The following is a 19,497-nucleotide window of genomic DNA, read 5'->3' as shown; positions in this document are numbered from 1 at the left end:
CAATGCCCACATTCTCCAATCAGACACTCGAGTTAATAGTCATGTAACACAGTAGTCAGCTTAAACTGACTTGGGCTTAAAGGCTTAGAACACCAGATGAAAAGGCTGAAACTGCTCTTTGGAGTATACAGCAGAAACAAAATTTAATCCCCTCTAAACAGTTCTGACAACAAACCTCTTGTCCTAATGCTGTATTTTAAGAATCTTGACAACTTTCTCCTTTTTTTTTTTTTTTCTATACTCTCTGAAAAGCTATGAGGAGACTTTACCTTACCAATATTCAGGATACACTGTCTTCATGTAAGCAGAAAGCTACTTCTGGGATAGATGACCACAAACACAATTACTGGTTTTATTTATTTATTTATTTCCTGACCTGGAACTTTTAATTGTCTCATACCAAATAACTACCTTCACCTCTGACATTTACATAGTTACTTTTAGAAACCCATGGCTATTTTTCCTCTCATTTGATGGACAATTTTAGTACTTCAGATGTGAAAAACCTATTTCCTATTTTTTCCTATTTACAGTAGTTATGTTAAAATAACACGAGTTAGGCACTTTTTTGGGTTTCTTTTTTTGTTTTGTTTGGGTTTTTTTGTTTGTTTTTTTGTTTGTTTGTTTGTTTTTTCTTGTAACTTCATCCCCAGCATAGAGGAGTACAAGTTTGAGTCTCATTATCAGACATGTTGGTTACATTCTTGAATCCTGATCATGCACCTTTCATCAGACAGTTTTCTGAGTATTTGACTACTGGATTTTGTAAAGCATCTTCAGGAACTCAGGTTTGAAAACTGAACTAATTTGACAAGATTTTTGGTAATCACTGAAAACAATTCTCTACGTGCACACTTAACTGAAGCATAGAAAAATCAAGTATTAACAGAATTTAAGGATTTCAACAGAATAACTCCTGGATAATAAAACCCAAAGCTACTTCAGTAGCCTTCTGAAATAAAGTACATTAAATAACTTCAATTAACACAGTAATGTAGTTTTTGGGGAAGTTCCTGTTGAAATCAACACCCGAATGAATGTGAACCTGTCTAAAATCACAACTGAACTAGAGATTTCAAACATCATCAAATATCCATGCGCATGTGACTTAGGGACACTAATTGCGCTGAAATAATCAGCATAAAACTGCACTTGACAGATCATCATGTCAATTTGAGTGCAAAACCTTATTTACTATGTATTTTATGTCAGTTTTCAAGTTCAAACACAGAACTTTAAGTGAAGAAATATAAACATCATACACATTTATGTAACAGCAGCACTTACAAAAAACACTACATGCAACATGGTACACATGGAAAAGAGAATAAATATAAAATAGTACAGACTTAATAATGTATATAATCTCAGAAAAATATTGTGTGATACTATAAAATTACATATGCAAAAATCAATACTGAATGTATGCAATGTACAGTATTGTGAGGTATAAAACTATTTGGACAGGAATATGTCAGAACTCCTAGCCAGATGTCCTTGTAATGAAAAGCCTTCACTTTTTTTGTGTATAAACAATACACCATCTAAATCTGATATCTCTAATATTTTTCCCTAATAGATTTCTATTTGATTAGTCACTATGTTGCCTACTGACAATGTATTCTCCTTTTTGAACAAATATTCATAGATCTTGAGTCTCCAAATCTAATCTTAGTATGAAGAGCTTAACGAATAAACTCCTTGGTATTTGATCATCATCTTTTTTGACCTACACTGAGGAATCCAGAAATAAAACTCTTCAGATGAAGAGTTTTTGAAATAAGAAATGCCTAGAATAAAGTCCTTTAAGGGGGCTTTAAACTAGGAAGGCCTAATGTGATACAGAATAAATGTGTCACAGTCAACATCAAAGAGAGCTGAAAATGCTTCAGAGGGTAGAGTTGAATTTCATAACCTCACACTACTTTCATTCTTTACCTGCTTTATAGCAATCAAAAGCAAAGCATCACAGAGGAAAACACTGGTGCAGAACAGAACTCTGAAAATATATCTCGATAATTTACAATTCTGGTAGAAAAACTCTCGTGGCTTCAGTTGGGAGTAGAGGGAAGATATATAAAAACATGCTTCACACTGTTCATGCTTAATCTTCTCATGAACTTCTGTTTAAAAAAGGAACAAAATTTAAAGTGATCATGAAAAGAAAATCAAGAGAGTATTGGTATAAATGTCTAAATTTTCATATACAGGATGTCCAAATTAGATCAGAGCTCCCTATTTAATTTGTTCTTCTTTCAAATGCCAGTAAGAGACATCTGCTGACCTTTGTTATATTTCTACTGCTATGTACAATAACTCCAGATTTGGTAGATGCAGTAACATGCACTGCCACACAATCTGTTGGCATCTTTCTCTATTTTCTTCCTTGGATTCATATTTAGCATAGTCCAAATACCCAGAAATTATGGTATTGTTTGCATATTGATATCACAGTGTGAGATGGCCCAGACAGAAGTTTATTAAATATGGGAGTCTTTATTTCCTCTGACAGGTAGCAAACTATGAAGGAGAAATACATATAATATTATCACAAGGCTGTAGTTTAACAGGAGGAGATAGTCACTTTATCACTCCATGCCCTTCCTCTGACTGAAAAGAAGACAGGCTTGATTTGCACTTGTGCAGCACTTGGCAGAGAATTTTATTTATCTTGGATGAGAATCGTATAATATGGAAAGTAACAGACTCTTCCAATTATTCCTTTCGTATAATTAATGATTCAAATTTCACATGATCAGAGTTGACTATAAACTCAGTATAATGAACATCTGACACGTGGCACTACATAAAATAGATGTTCAAAGTCTCATAAAAATTCATTGTGTTGTGCTACAAACCTCTCCCGTAACAGTCAGTCTGGTTATCTGTTCCACTCACCCATTTTGTCAGAGGAGGTAGATTTGTTTGCAGCCTACAACAAGCTCTGCACTGCAGTCACTGTGATGATTCACTATTGATCAGTGACTGCATTTTGTAGACTAAAAAAAAGGTTACAAAAGATCAAAAGATTCTACCTAGAAAAGCATTTTGATCTGAGTAATTTTACTGTCTGCAGCAGAATGCTGGGAGTCTTTGTATACCTGGCTCTATTATTCACACTGTGTTTGATATCATTCAAGTTACTTAAACTATTCATGCCTTGTCTTTATAATTTTAGAAGTATAAAAAAATTACACCTATTGCACAGGAAAAGGCATTAGGAGGAGATAAGAAGTGGGATATCTAAGTGAGATCACTTACATTTACACTTCCTATCAAATGAGCTGCCATAGTAGGTCACACCAAGTGACCATCCAGTCCTTATCTCCCAGAGTGACCAGCAACATAAATGAGGAGAAGAATGGAAAAATAGGATGAACCATAGAACAGGAGGATGCCCCAGACACCTGGAGACTGATCACTACTGAAATCCTGGATCTTTCTCACTTTCTCTCCTCTCAGACATTAATCAGGTTAAGTATGAAAACTGACACTTAAAACCAAAGGGAAAAATTACACATATAACACTGATGTGTTTAAATAGCAGGCTTCCAGGATTTCCATTCAAACCAAAGTATATGGTCATTAGTGTCAAAAAAACACTTTGTAAATTAATTGCCGTTAGACAGATTTATATTAAATACCAAAGAGTTTAATTGAAAAAGGGTAATTTGTACATTAGTGCACTCTCCCAAATAGTGGGAAACTTAACAACAACAAAGGCAGTTCACTGTACACAGCAAGACTTCCCTCATTTATGTTTATAGGAGTGCTCAAGTTTTACAGCAATCTTCAAAATGTTCTAGCAAATATCCTACTAAGATTTTGTAAAAGAAAAAAAAAAGGAAGCTTCAAAAGTTTACAGTTTCTCTACAGAAGTTCACTCTGAAATTCCTTCTAATTGCCTATATTTGGGAAAAAGTTCACGGGAGCACAGAATTTCAGATGAATGAGGATTAACAATAATGTACCGTACCAAACAAAAAGCAAATCTAATTACTGACTTCATCTAACACCAAATTAACAGCTGACTTCAATTCCTACTATTTGCTTTGTAGGTCCTCAGCACACAATCTGTGTGGGGTGTTTGCCTCCATCCTCCCACTCCCTCTGTCACATTTTGTCTCTTGAAAACTGCAAGGCTAAGGGAAAAAAGCAGCAATGTGAGAAAACTATATATAAATGTTTAATCATTACTGATGAATCTGCTGTTCAGCTTTTTGAAACATAATGATGAGAGAATGATGATCATTTTATCCTAACAAATTTCAAGCCAACCAATCATCTGAATTGCTCATTCTCCTCTTTTGACAGATAAGCGATGAGTCCTACGTCAGAAGTGAAATCTCTCTCTTAAGCTTCTTCAAATCAACAGGAAGAGTGAAAATTCAACCTTTGCTCTTCTCTAATGCCTTGCTGTCCTCAGCATTATCTCTTTAGCTAGTATTAAATTGTTATACACCATTTTTATCATGAGACCAGGCTTTTATCTCTTCTATTAAGGCTGCTACTGAACAACAGCACACTCTGTGCTCCAGAACATCAACAGCTTCACCATTACTTCAAGGAAAAATATAATACATTACAGAATTATTCAAGCCTTCCTCTTGTAGTCCCTACTTTTTTAATAAATAAAGACTTTTAAAAAAATTCCCTATGGATTACTGTGGTTCGGAAACTTTACATGAAATCACACACAAGCTGCTGTGTTCACCCAGAGAAAACCAGACATGGGCTGGCTCTCACTAGACTGCTGGCTTGGAATATTCTTTCTTTCCAGAAATTCTCCTCTCACAGAATTCCTGTCCTCTCAGGGAAATAAAACAGACATGCCACACCTGTCCCAGAAAAAGCAAAATAAGCTGCCCTTTAGGGTGATTCTGTCCTGCAGCCTCCAGAAAAAGCTTTTTGAGAAACAGACATGGTGCAGCCTTTTATCTTTCTAAAATGAGTGTCATTTTCCAGCCCAAATTCAGGCTTTGCTCCAGGCACTTCAGCTGTTGAAAATTCCTTCAATAGTAACAAGCTTCATGCAGCCTACCTGGAATGGTTAAGCACTTGTTCCTTCCAAAATGGCCTTTTCCCCTTTTCTACTCGTTGTGGGGACAATAATTTTTAAAATTAAAAGTTCATTTTAAAAAAAATCTAGTCAACCATGCATGGAGAACAATTGTCCTGCCTAACTACAACAGCTTAAGCCATGAAGCATGAGGTCTTCTGCCTTCCTTTTTAGTATGTATAACTACAAATGCTAACACAAGTAATAAAATTAATCAACCTTTTTTATGACTTGTTGTATTGTATTCCTATTCCACAATAACTTTCCAAAAGCAATAAACAAGGGATACAGCACATGATACTACATTGGTTGCCTTTAAAATTTGTTTTTACTGTTATCATCACTGTGTGTAGCACAGGATACAGTGGCTAAATTAATTTGCCTCCTCCTTTCCAAGACCACAGTTTTAAATCAATTCAATTAAATGGGCATTATAATGAAATAAACAATTTTTTTTTCTGGTGAAAGATGGACAGGTACAAAATAAAACTGAAGACTGTTTACTGAAGAATTACTGTTAAAACATGCATCTAGAATGTTCTCTGGAAGATGTTCTCCTGGTGAAACACTGTGCTGGAAGATTGTAGTCTTATTTTTTTTTTTCCTTTCCTATATCAGCAACAAGTTTTTTCAAGCAATAATATGTTTGACTTTGCTAATGGCATTATTTCTAGGGAGACAGTATGAATGTATTCATCTGGCTCTACTCAAGGTATATTGTTCTTATCATCATGCCTGTTTTCCTGGTGAAAATTGGGAGAAAAAGCTGCCTGAGGGTTCAGGCAACAATACACTGTTTATTCCATAGCATATACAAATTAAGGAACACAAAGACACATTCAGAATTTAACTGTTATTATTCCAGAAACAGAAAAAAAATCCCCACGGAATAATACAGTTACTGATGTCTTAATGCTAAAATCACACTATTAGGAGTACAATAAGGCCTAACAATCCATGCTGCAGCACTAACAAACCTCCCTAGTGCTGGCATCTACACAGAGGAGGTTCTAAGTCAATATCAAGAATTAATGCTCAATTTCTTCTACTATTTTTTTGTAACCACAACTACCATCTATCAGATTTTAAGAGCAGAATCTTTAGACTGTTCATAGCCACTTCTAGAAAGCAGCTAAGCAAAACACATCCATAATCAGCTAAACCTTGGTTGTATAGCTGTAGAAAGTGGCTTTGGAGTCCGAGAGGAACATCCCATAGGTGAAGTGTATTGGAAAAGCATTACCTGCAGCTGGCAGCTGGAGGGGTGTACATCTGTCTTTTTGGAAAGTGTCCTTGGGTAGGGAAACGAGTTTTCTGGCAAGCACTGCAGAAATTGGTTGTACCAACAGTGTTGTGAGGTTCAGTCGATTTTGCCTGTAGCTTCCATCTTAAATGACAGAAAGGGAAGAGCAATCTAGTAAATGAAAATTAGATTTTTCTCCTTCATAAACCAAACACAAAAATGCAAATCTCTACCACACAACTTAAAACGACTGATTTAGATAAGCAGCTGTTGTTCTGTGCTTATTATATTGAAAAAAAAATTTAAAAGCTTCTACAAGAACATCTACTACAAAATTACATGTACTTATTATGGTATCTGGGTAATAGTTCCACAAGAAAGAAACTGTTAAATGAATCTGAGCAGATATTAGATTGTAAATTAAACACAACAAATTAAATTGGTATGTAGTTAAAGGAATCACTGAAAAATGGAAGAACTGATTAGCAATAACTTTCAAATTCAAGTAAAAACTGAACAGCTGAAGGAGGTCTGGAATAAGAAGGTATTAAACAGGCACATTGAGTGGAGAAAGATATGGATCAGAAAGCATCAGAATACTCCATTTACAGCTGAAACATCTCAAGAAGACACAGCACAAACATCTCAATATCAGTAGTTTCATGCAAAGTATTAAAATTTCCCTTTAACTGAAAAAAAAGTGAGTTTGTATACACCTGCCTGTCTAACACTTGATCATGGAAAGGATTCAGATGAGATAATGAGACATTTTGGGAGACCAACGGAGAGAACGGTGGGGAAAAATAAAAACCTGACTTTGCACACAGAAACACTTCAGGAAAAAACAGCTGTTTCCTCAGCTCTTTCAGCTGGCCTAATATGGGGATCATCTCTTCCCATGGAAAGCAGGAACATTTCTGGCAGATGAAAAGCCCAGCACAGAAAAGGAGGGGAGGTGGTAGCCTGGGCAGGACACAGCTCTGACACAACCTGCAACAGCCTCACAATGCACCTGCCCCTGCTGAATCATGTCCAAACCTTCAACCAGAGATTCAGATTACAAGGCCTCTCCCCAAGACCTCTGTGAAACAAACACTGTATTTCCTGTCAGCACTGAGTTCTTTACTATCCAAAAGCATCTTTTAAATTCCCTGGGACTGCAGGCACAAGGGGAGGAAGCTATCAGCAATCAGCAGCATGTTTCAAATAAATTTCTATGGAACTACTATCAGGACTGTTGTTACTGAAACACAGTACAAAGAAAAAAAAAAGAAATCTAGACACATCCTTAATTTTTCTTTTTGTTCTAAAAACTCATGAAACTTTGTATAGTACACTTTTAATCCTAATGAAAAAATTGATCAAAGCTGTGTCATTTCATTATGGAAAAACAAAAAGTGTTGTTCACCTTTAATACTCAGTGGCAAGGTGATCAGTGCTCAGTTTGAAAGTGTCAGACAAATTTTTAGATGGAAAGGTAGAGATGGTTCAAAATATAATTTTTAAAAAACTTTATCTCATCAAAGTTGTTCTGGGCTCAAAATCTCTTAAAGTTGTCACTTCAGTAAAGTGATGGCAAAATCAGTTTGATCAAGCTTTGAGAGTCTGTTTCTGCACTCAAAAATAATCCCAAAAAGTCCATCAGAGATGTGCAATTGAGACATTATTTTCTGTCCAGTGTTTGTCAATCTGCAGACTGTATTACAGGGCAATGAAGCTCAAAACTTTTCAGATGAGAAAAATCTCTCTCCAGTTACTCACAACTTGAGCTTCACACCTGAATAACCTGTGAAAGATACACTTTCAAGAACAACTTACAGAAGAAACCCCTCCATCTTTAAAAATGAATCATTTCACAACAGAAGATGGAGTTTGGGAGAAAAAGGGAAAAAGAAATCTACAGAAAGGCAGATTTAAGTTATCTGGGCAGATTTATCTGGAAGAAAAACTTTCTAATAGGAGGAATTCATAAAGGCTTGCCTAGGCAGGTGATAAAATCTCTTAAACTGAAATCTTTTTAGAGAAAAGTGTAAGCAAACATCTGTCAGGAATGATGCAGATATGGCTGATGCCCTCCCTGAGGGAAGGTGCTACATTAGATGACCTCTTGACATCTTTTCCAGACCTAAATTCTGTAAAATTCTCTAGTAAATAAACTTGACAAACTAATAACAGAGAAAAAAACACTATTGGAATTTATATTAACAATGCTTTAAAAAAAAAACCTCAACAACCAAAAAAAACCCCAAAGTTCCTTCCCTATTCCAGGCATTTATTAATTGCCACTTGTTAAGGAGGCTGAGGAAAGCAGTGTGCATCATGACCAGATTTCAAAAGTGAACCATCCAAGACCAATCTCTCCAGTGCACATTTAAAAACCTGGAGATTTCCAGGGCTGCTACTTAAAGCCTAATCATTCAGGTTTAAAATACTCATGGGCTTGGTGCTGTAGTGACAGTGAAACAGTGCAGAGTAACTTCAGAAAGAAACCAACACATTAAAAGAACTTGGGGATTCTTGCTGGATGCCAAGCCCTTCAGCATCTGTGGGAACAACAAATGCTTGAAGGAAAATTTAAATTTGACATTTTGCTTCTAATGAAATTTAGTTTTATAGCATGAAACTCTTCCAAGAAGCAGAATTCCTTCATCTCTGCAAGTCTAACAATGTAACTGTGCCAGGCCTAGCACCAGTATTAATTTCAGAAAGTCCCTGGAGAACTTATTGTAAAGTAAGAAGGAAAATACAAAAATCAATTATTAAGTTAATTTTAGGAGCACAAAAAAAGAGGCAATCTTTAGAAAGTTTCTGCACAGAAAGCAAGGCCTGAATTTCTACTTCTGCACTGACTGCGGTTTGTGTTTTCTTTTTCAATGCAAGCACAAACCTTGAGCACCAGTTTCCACACTGCTCAGCCTGGGACACACTCCCCCAGCCCAGCATTTCACAGTGCTCCATCACTTAACTTACTGGTACTGACAACGTGCTCTGAGATTTCTGAATTTAATAGTAACACCTGTCCACTATACCCTTCTCAGTTCTGAGCCAAGGTACAATTTTATCATCATTTCTGTGACTTTTTGAAGACTAAAAAATCAGAGAGTTAGTCACAATGTCATACTTCTCTAGCCCAAAATTATTGCTCACCCACAGCTTCCTCAGTATTATGTGGATAGTCTTTTATTTGCATTTCTCTAAGAAGCTTTGTGTTATATGAATCAACTTTCTGTTCATTTTTGTTTAAATTCCAGATTCAAAGGAAGATTGGATAGAACATTGTATTTCATCAATGTGTGTTTATTCAAGGCACCTTCTGCCAGGATCAGATAAAACAAAAAAGTTAACAACTAAAACTGTCAAAAAAGCTTACTCACAGAATTCATCAAAATAATTCCTTCTATGACCTAAAACACTATTTTAATGATGTTCCCCCAAAAATACAGACAGAAAAAAGTAGTCTGAGTGAAGACCAAGCAATAATTGTACATACCCACGTCTTTGACTTTCTGCTGCATTAATAATACAGCACTATTAGTTTTGAAATATCTGAAGTGAATGGCTCATTAATTTTTCACCTTAAGCTTAATAGAAATTTGACAAACAGTTTTATGCTGAAAATAGACACTCCAAGCAGGACTTCACAGCTTGTGATGGGAATAAATTAGAGCATAAAAGACAGAATAGTGTGCATTTGGTCAAATAAGATGGTTCTGTCACTTAGTTCCTGAAGTGAGCAGTTAGTGCAATGCATTCCTGTGAAGAGGAATTCTCACATTTATTCATTCCCAGAGCACATTCTGCACTGTCCTTTGCCAGCACTTGATCTTGATTTAAGCATGACAAACCCAAAGATGTATAAACTGACATGTCAAAGACATTTATGTTATTTGTGCTTTGAACTTCCACCCAGCTTCCCTCCACCTTTGCTGGTAACATTCAACAGCTGTTAGCTCCCCCTGGTTGTCCTGCAGCCAGTCACAATGATCTGTTTCTATTTCTCTGAAACATCAGGTTATCTGTTTTTTCTGGCTTTTATCTAACTAAAGATAGAAGCTGCAAGGAGCTGTGCAGCACCTACAACTGGAAGGCTCTGGGTACTGACCTTACACCACCATGATTTTGCTAAGCAGCAGCTACTTGATTAAATCTTCATCTACAGCAACTTGCAATGCTGTCCTCATGTCCATTTTTAAGACAGACTCTTGTAACTCAAAAAAGCAGCCTTCAATTAAGCCTACACATCCCATTTAACCTCTGCTAGGCCCACCTGCTACCTCAAAGTCACTGACATATTTTTTGCCTTCCTAAATTTTCTCTTTGAACTAAGAAACTCATTGTAGCTCTTATTTCTTGCTGAAAGTGGATATAGTCATAATATTGACCCGGAAAAACTGGTGCTGTTCTGCAAGCAGTTATGAACAGGAATTTCTGGGAAAGCACTCCCCAACTGCTCACCAAAGCCACATAAAGGTTTTTCTGCATATTAAGTCAAACAGAGACCTCTTCCTCTGACAAAAACAGTGCTGAACAGTCCAAGGGGTTTAAAATGGAAGTAAAAATGAATTTTATTAATGCCAAGGAGAAGACCATAACTTCTGACTTTCAAATATCAGCAAGAAAAAAAAAAAAAAAAGAAAAAAAAACACAAAAAAAACTGGCTCAGAAAAAGTTACTCAAGAGGAGCAGAATCTGGAGCAGGTGCCTACAGAGTAGAACTGGTAACAAGCAGTTTCCTGTTATGTCTTTATTCACTTGTCTACGAATGATCCACTAGAATTGCAAAGTGGAACATACGCCAGTTTTCAAGTGCTTTGCTTCACTAACCACTGGTAGAAATATGGAGGAAGAGAAAAACCATTTGCTTCTTTTTCATAAAAAAAAAAAAAAAAGGCACTTTGAAATTTTGCAACCAGGGATTTTACCAACAGCCAGAAGATTTCAAAGCAGCTTTACAGGCAATGGAGCATGAGATGATGAATCACAACAGCATTGTGTGGCAGCTTGCATTTCAGGATGCATGGCCACAAATGGACAGGGGACGCTCAGAACTATGTAGTGATTGGAGATATGGGTGAGGGAGATGGCTGTGCCTGTGAAAGGCTTATGCACATTTACAGAAAATACAGAACTGAAAGGCAGTGAGCATCACCTCGAACAGAAACAAGCTACTGGGAGTTCTCAGAAAGGATCTAAAACACATTTTTCAATTTGGTCTTAGCATTGCTGATAGTTAAAAAGAATTCTTTAATAACACCTTTTCTTTAAAAGTCACATTCTCATGATGTTAGGAGTTAACAAAAAGTTTAAAAGAAAACTGAAGATACATACCACCTGTGAGAAATATATAAATAATTATATATTTATTATATTATATATTATTATATATTATTATAATATATAATTATATCTATTATTATATTATATATTATATATATTTTATATATATATTTATATATATAAAATATATAAATAATAACAATAATAAATCACTGATACACAGAGAAAAGCAGAACCCTACAGAAATACTGGTTTGCTTTACAGAGTATATTCACTGTATTCTGTTTACATAACATTTTGTCAACAGAGTGGATGCAAATCTGTGTATGTATTACTCAAGACTGTCTCTTTAAACAGATTTTTGCCATCCTTAAAAATAAACCTAAATATTCTATAGTTAGTATGTTAAAAACCCAAACCCTCCAGAACTTGCTGTCATCTTTTTCCCTCCCTCACAAGAAAATGTGCTTAACCACCATGAAAGACAAAAAAAAAATCACTCCCCTTTCTCTCACTGCAAATCACTCTTGTCTTAATGCCTACTTAATGTACTTTAAAAATACTGTCACTCTTGTTTCTTTTAAAGATATACAGAATAAAAAGCAACGTGTGTATTGTGTAAAAGCAAAACTGCTTTGACACACTGATGCAAAACTATCTCGCTAATTTCCCTGCTCCTGAGAATATTTCATAAAATGGCAAGAATAAAAAGAAAACCAAACAACATTTCCCAGTGGTCTCACCATTTTGAATCCCCCTTTCCACTTAGCTCATTGTGGTGGCTGATAATTAAAATGACATGGAAGTGGCCAAAATAGAGCAACATTATATAACATTTCCCTACCAACTGACATGAAGTAAATTTTTTTCCTTTTTAAGAATCCTACAATTGTGTAACCACTAAGTTGTAAAAAGGAAAGAGCATTTCTTCCGCATATTTCAAATAGCTAAAACATGTTTTTATGTTCTACTTACAAAGGAATGTAACAGGAGAGAAAGGACAAGACAATTCTCAGGTTTTCCTGTTAGCAAATGCCTGTCTCACTACTGAAGTGAAAGAAACTTTCTACCAAGAGACAGAAGGCTTGGCCATGCGACCAAAAAAATAAAACAAACCAAAAACCAAAACGCTGCCCAACATTTTAACAGTGGTGGTGGATATTTAAAAGAGTTGACAGAAGTTTTATGTGTTGCAAGACCAAAAATAAATATCCCTTGGTGCTTTAAAAATAAGCTTATTTTTAAAAAATCCAATAATCATCTATTTAGGTTTCTGTACAACTTATTGTTTTCCATCCATAGTGAATTCAAACCAGCATATTTAGTACTTTTGTATTTAATTTTGGATTCTATTTGAGGTATCCTTGATAGCAGAACATCTGATTTTCTACTGCCATTAAATTCAAGACATAGGTACAACCCACTGTAAGGGGGGTGTATGGAAATAATCAGCGCTGAAAAAATTGGAGACACTCAGAACCACCAAGCATGTAAAAAGCTGACCACAAACTGCTGCAACCAAATCCTATTTTGGATAATAATTTGATATCTTTTACTTCCCTAAAATATACAGAGGTATTAATCCAATAGAGTTCAGCAGAACTACATAAAGCTATTGCTCTGATGGTCAGAATAACTGCACAATCCAAGTTATTAAATACCAGACACCTATTTGGACTTTCTTTTTTTTAATCTTTATCTTAGGGAAAACTACTTCAGGAATCCTGTACCTGCAACCCTATGTGTGAAATGTACCTGTTTGCTGCTCCCAGAGAATTAGCTATAGGATGTTCTTGAACTGAAATCTGAAAGTTCATGTGTGTGTGTGCTTGCATGAGGGAACACAAATCAAACTGATGAATTAAGCTTGGCTCAGGTGGATTTTAAAACTGATATATTACAAAACATTTTCAATTCAAGTGGCAAGCACATTATGGAATTTTTTATCAGTTCCGTTGAGGGGAAAAAAAAAAATTCTCTCTCTCCTGATCCAGGCAGCCAAGCAGGAGTATTCTGCAATGGAGTGGGACCATGGTGTCACAGCAGCAAAGAGGGCACACAGAACCTCCTGCATGAGTTATGTTTTCTGTTAACCATTCAAGAAATAAGGAACTTCTGGCACATTAACAGGCTGGTCTTGGAGCTTGTTCCCTCATAAACTAAACCTTGGTGATGGCCACCACAGATGGAACAAACAACAAACATGGAAATAAGACACTGACACAGATTTCCTTTCCTCCGGTGGTGACAGAGACTAAATACAGTAAAATAAGGGTCTTGCTTTATGCAAAATAGGTTTGTAGCTGCCAGAACACATATCAGGTAACATATGCCATCCTTATTCTGATTATGAACAAGCATAGATTCCTGTTTACTCACAATAATGAGATTTATTGTTATTAAAAATAATAAAAGCCCTATAGTACTCTGGAAGGAATGGAATGGAGATAAAAAATCTGTAAGAAAACACTGAAAGTGACAGGTTTAAGATGACAATTATTTTGTTTACAGCATGTAGTGAACATTGCAATGACTCACAATTACATGCTGTCTGTACATATTTGGAGGACAACATGAAATAAAATTGCATATGTTATCTGTGGTAGAGGATACTTTTCTTAAAGTAATAAACATCTCTGATGCATGCTTCCAGATTTGTTTGTAACCACTGAAAGCCACACTTTGGCTTCTCCACATTTTAATTCTGCCAGCACAGTTGTTTCAGGAGCAAAATTATGAACCAGATCAGCACACTCCAAAAATCAGTGCTCTTAAATAAATGAGGAGAGCAAGAGGTCAGCTGGGATGAAGATATGGAAAGCACGGTAAGAATTCCTGCAATTCAACCCAAAGCCTTCTGTTCCCAAGCCACAACTCCAGGGGATACCCAGGTCCTCTAGGACCCAAAGTCACTGCCAGACACAGGATGACATTTAGATATGCACATCAATTCAAAAGCTTCTTAAAGATTTTAAAAAAGAGAAAGAAATAAAGAAAAATCTTCATATTATATTTTTTCTATAGTTTTTTAAAAGAATTATAGCATACTTCAAAAAAAACATTTAAGAAAAGAAAGCCTCTAATATTCTGGCTGAAAATGATAAATAATTAATATGCATCTGCTGTTTTAGCAGTTTAAAGAAGCTGCAGTATTAATTTTACTTGCATAACATTAACGTCAAAAATTTTTTAAAAGAAGATAAATCTACTAATAATGCATGTCTAGCAATGCTAAGTATGTTAATATCATTTAGATTTGTTTTGGTAGAGCACGCAATTGGAACTGCAGTGATGCTAATTTTCACATTAAATTCTGACTATATGCATCAAAGGCATACAAGAAGTTAAAAAATATACTATCTGCTTTTATTTTGTTCTAAAGGGCTTTCACCCAATCAAAAAATACAGAGAAGAATCAGTAGTTTTAAAAATCCAGATTTCAATGGAAGTGTTCAAAGTCCTCAGTTCATCTTTATTAATCTTTCAACACTCAAGATCAGATAAAGTAGATATATGTGGTCATGTACCAGTAATAATTTGATTAAAATTACTGAAGAAAAAGAAATAACCTGGTAAATCAATCTCAAATGACAGTTTCCTGAAATGAAGATACAGGTGCTCTCAAGACCTCCATTAATCCTGTTGATAGTATAGAGAGGAGAAAGAGCTGTGCTCAGAAATTCCTGAAATTGTGAATCTATGTAAATCCTTGTAACACATCTTGGTTTATTTCTTGGATTACAGAACAGAGACAAACAAACCATAATCTATTTGCAGCGCTCCTCAGAGATATGAACACTGGTATTTAACTTACTTAATAACTTGCTCATGTACTTGCAATGTTTTATTATGTTCATGCTGACTCGTTCTACTGCTGCATTCAGCTTCAGAAGGCGATTACAAACACCCAGGAGAACTGGATCTTATTTTGTGCACAACAGCACATTTTCTGTGAATATTCATTCCAAACTCCAAACGGAGCCCTTGGCCCTAAATGATTTCTGAACCATCTCTGGTAAGGAGCTTTGCATCCTCAAACGAGTTTGTGTAACCTGAGATGAGCATGAAAAATTAATAATTTTGTTCAAATAACAGAGTTGAGGAGCTGGTTAACATTTAGGTTAAACTCCCTGAAATTCAAGGACAATTTGAGTCAGGAAGATCAGAAGCAAAGAAAATTTGTAAGAAAATAGAGGATAAGGTGACGTTTGAAATAAATAATTCCTTGTTGAAGAAGTAGAGCAGCAGCATCATTTCAGAACACTGCATTTCAGGCCATGTTTTAAATGAATCAGTGATAAACATATATTCCTCCACACATTTTTAAAATATGCTATTTAGCATTATTTTTCAAATTATTGAAAGATTGGAGATTATTGCAAATTATAGCTAGGAAAATTCAGGAGGAAATAAGTATATTGTGATTTGAATTGTTATTTTAAACTAATTTTAAAATGTCACCAAGGTTTTTTTCTGGGGGGACATCAATATTTTTGATAGCTTATATTCATATATAAAATAATGCAGAAGGAACCTGCTAGTGGTGTTTGGGATCTCAGGTTTTTAAACAAAGAATGACCTGCAAAAGACCAAATGCTATAACAGAATAAAGAACATGGAAAGGCAAAGAAAAAAATATAGTGCTATAACAATGAAAAATGAACATGGAAAACAACAGGAACTTTATGGACCGAAACTGAAATATTGAAAAACAGGCATCATGTTCTAAATGTTTCTGCTTCTACATGTGCTATTTTGCAGAAATATTACATTTCAGAAGCAAAATATTAGCAGAGAAGTTCAATAGATTTTTCCCATTCTCTAGGCAGGCCCAAAGCATAGTTTATAATGAACACAAATGTTACCCTGACTCACCTGAAGTCCCTTCTCCTTTTAAGAGGAATAGAAAGGCCAGACTCTCTACACCTCCCCCAAAGAACATTCCCTTTCCAGCTCAGGTCTTGCCACAGGATCTGAAGGACACGGAACCATTTTTTGTTCCTTCCCACAGTGTTAAATGGGCAGAGCTCACCCAGGTCACAGCCACAGCAGGAAATCCATTTCCCTATTTTTTTCCTATTTCTACAGAGAGCATAGGTCAGAAGAATCCCAAAAGAGCAGTGGAGAAGAAATCAATGGTTTCATTTTGACCGTTATCCTGAAGTTTGATGAAATTTAAATGATACCTAGAACAACATAAAATCTACAAGGACAGAAATGCCTATGCAAATCTTGCCCTTCATAGCAACTGCACCTGAGCTAACCACTGAACACAACTCTCCTCTAATTTTCTTGGTTGTTATAAAAGGTGTGCTACTGAAATACAATAAGTGTTAGCAAAGATCTTGCAGCAAGTAAATTGTTTTCACAAGCTGAAGCTGCAGAGGACCTGGCACTTCTTTAAAAACGTGCAGGTCCATGGAAGATACACAAACCAAACTATGTGCAAAATACTCCACCAAGAAGAGGGCCAGCTTATTCTGAAGGTTAGTATGAAGCACAACATTCCTTGTTTCATTGATTCATCAAAGTTACAGATATTTGCAGTGGTGGTACCTTGCCAACTTCATACATGTGGACAGTTCTAATAAACACCCTCCCTTTCAACAGCTTACTGTTGAAATTTATTCTCCTTTGACATCCTTAAGGACTACATCTGTCTCTGAAGAATGGGATCTTAAGGTTTCAAAGATCCACAGCATGCACAGCTATCAAGAAGACTTGACATGTTTGAAGTTAGATGTACAGACATAGACCTGAATTGTCAAAGTATTTGGGACTCACAATTTGTGTGTGTGTCTGGATATTATCGTAAAATCATCTCATACAGGCTTCTGGTTCAATTACCAGTTGGACATCAGGAGGAATTTCTTCCCTGAAAGGGTGGTCAGACCCTGGAAGGGGCTGCCCATGGGGATGGTGGGGTCACCACCCCTGGAGGTGTCCAAGAATTGACTGGAAGTGCATTCAGTGCCCTGGTTTGGTTGACAAGGTGGTGAATGGTCCTGGTGGGTGGTCAGAGGTTGGACTCCATGATGCTGGAGGTCTCTTCCATCTTATCTGGTCCTGTGACTGTGAGCTAGGGCAGGGTGATGGCACAGAGCCTACACAGACTATTATGGCCTGCAAACACACAGGTGTGCTCACACACACACCATGTGAGCCACAGAGCCCTCAGCTGCCAGTGATGTGTTTCTGGAGAGTCTGGGCACACCAATCTTACCTGGCAGCACAGTTCTGATGTGCTGTTGTATTAACACAAACCTCACCAAGATTTTTTTGCAATGAGAAAGGCACAGCATCACCCTCCTACATCACTTAATCATTACTGGAATGTTCATTCAGCACTTGTATCAAAACATGTTTGATAATCTAGCTCTCAGTATTGTTTATGTTCTGATTCTATTTACTGCCACAATTCAGTTCCATGGTTCTTTTTCCCTGAAGTTACTCAAGGACACACAAATCTGGTGAGCCACCACCACAGCTCTACTGCAGGTAGCAGATGCTCACAACTCCATCATATTGATAGGCAAAGGCCCCAATAAATATACAGAAATATGGTTCACTGAATGAAACACAAATAAAAAGAACACATGGTCTGTTGCAACAACATGAGTTAAAGAAGTTATTTTCATAAAAGGAACGTGTCACAAGTAATCATCACTTCCATTTCATTTCGTCTCCTTCTCAGTGCTGGTAGAAATAAATAGATGCCACATTTGTAAATTCAATTGGCACTGTTTTGCTGAAGTGACAGATGATTCATGTTGTGACTGCCTCTACACCATGTAGCACCATTCTTTATTGTCACAGGTACTGTATTTCATGCAAGACTGCAAACTAGCATTTGCAGCTTTATAATAAACTATTTCCTGTCAATAGTGCTGTAAGAAAGTTGAAATTTGCCCTCAAGTATCTGTTTTCTGCTCAGAAACAAATAGTTAAAGCCACTCAAGGATCAAATGTGATTTTCCCATGCAGTCAACACTTCATTCTCAAACCTGGTGCATAAGGGCACTTCAGCCAGGGAGACAGGAGTGGCTTTGCAGTTGAGTTGTCCATCACTGCTCATTATAAGGCAAAAATTCAAGTGCCCCTTTACACGATATCAGCTTACCAATTTCACTGCCTGCACTTCAACTGCAGTAAACAAGCCTAATATTTAAGTAATAACAGACCAGAGGGCAAAAATACTATTTTCGGCTGTAAGTAGAGTTGATCTTTTCTACCATGCTTTTACCTCACTTGTGGCTTTTGCACAAAGAGCAATACAATAATTATGTGGCAAAGAAATTTAATGCTGTGTAACAAGCAAAAATTTACTACATGAAAAAGTGTGAGCTATTGCTTTGCTACAACTCTATTTTAATTAAAATTAAATTTTCTTCAATTTCAGTTTAATCTTGTTAAGCAATTCAGAGTCCTGATTATCTCCAAAAATAAACTGAAATTGTAGCTCAGAATGAAGCACAAAGAGGGAATACTGAGGAATGTTGAAATATATTCCATTACTTTCCTGACAGTCACAGTCACCACTGTGGAGTGAAGCCAGCTGCTGAGAAGATGATAAATACATTTAAATAAGTGGACACACGTATATAAAAAAGGACTGATGCTTGCACTGATGTGATAGAAAACACAGAATTGAAGGAAAGTACTTCTTTTAAAAACCCCAGCCTCTTACTGGATTAATTTCTCACAAAAATCCAATCCTACTTATGAGTAGGAGTTGAAAAAGTGGCACTGACTCCTGGAAAGTGTTAATGGGCTCAGAGAAAACACAGAAAAAGGAAACCTGAAACAATCAATCACACAAATTACTTAATATATTAATACGAATTTGCTACAGGCTATTATTTATCTTCCTTACAGAATGCTGTTGCACATATAATTAGATAGTATTAGACCTGTATTG

The 19,497-nt window shown here is 36.1% G+C and overlaps 1 protein-coding gene across 22 annotated transcripts in view; it reads right to left on the bottom strand.

The window, feature by feature from the left end:
• NAALADL2 (N-acetylated alpha-linked acidic dipeptidase like 2) overlaps positions 1 to 19,497 on the bottom strand; it is a 410,260-nt gene that overhangs the window by 89,522 nt on the left and 301,241 nt on the right. For all 22 annotated transcript variants that reach the window (XM_064385281.1, XM_064385276.1, XM_064385277.1 and 19 more), the window contains one exon: positions 6,303 to 6,446. In XM_064385281.1, the coding sequence (XP_064241351.1) occupies positions 6,303 to 6,446 (144 nt within the window). The remainder of the gene's footprint in view (positions 1 to 6,302; positions 6,447 to 19,497) is intronic.

The sequence above is a fragment of the Passer domesticus genome, chromosome 11 (assembly GCF_036417665.1).
Source record: "Passer domesticus isolate bPasDom1 chromosome 11, bPasDom1.hap1, whole genome shotgun sequence".
In the NCBI taxonomy this organism is placed as follows: Eukaryota; Metazoa; Chordata; class Aves; order Passeriformes; family Passeridae; genus Passer; species Passer domesticus.
This window is presented reverse-complemented; position numbering and strand designations above follow the sequence as displayed.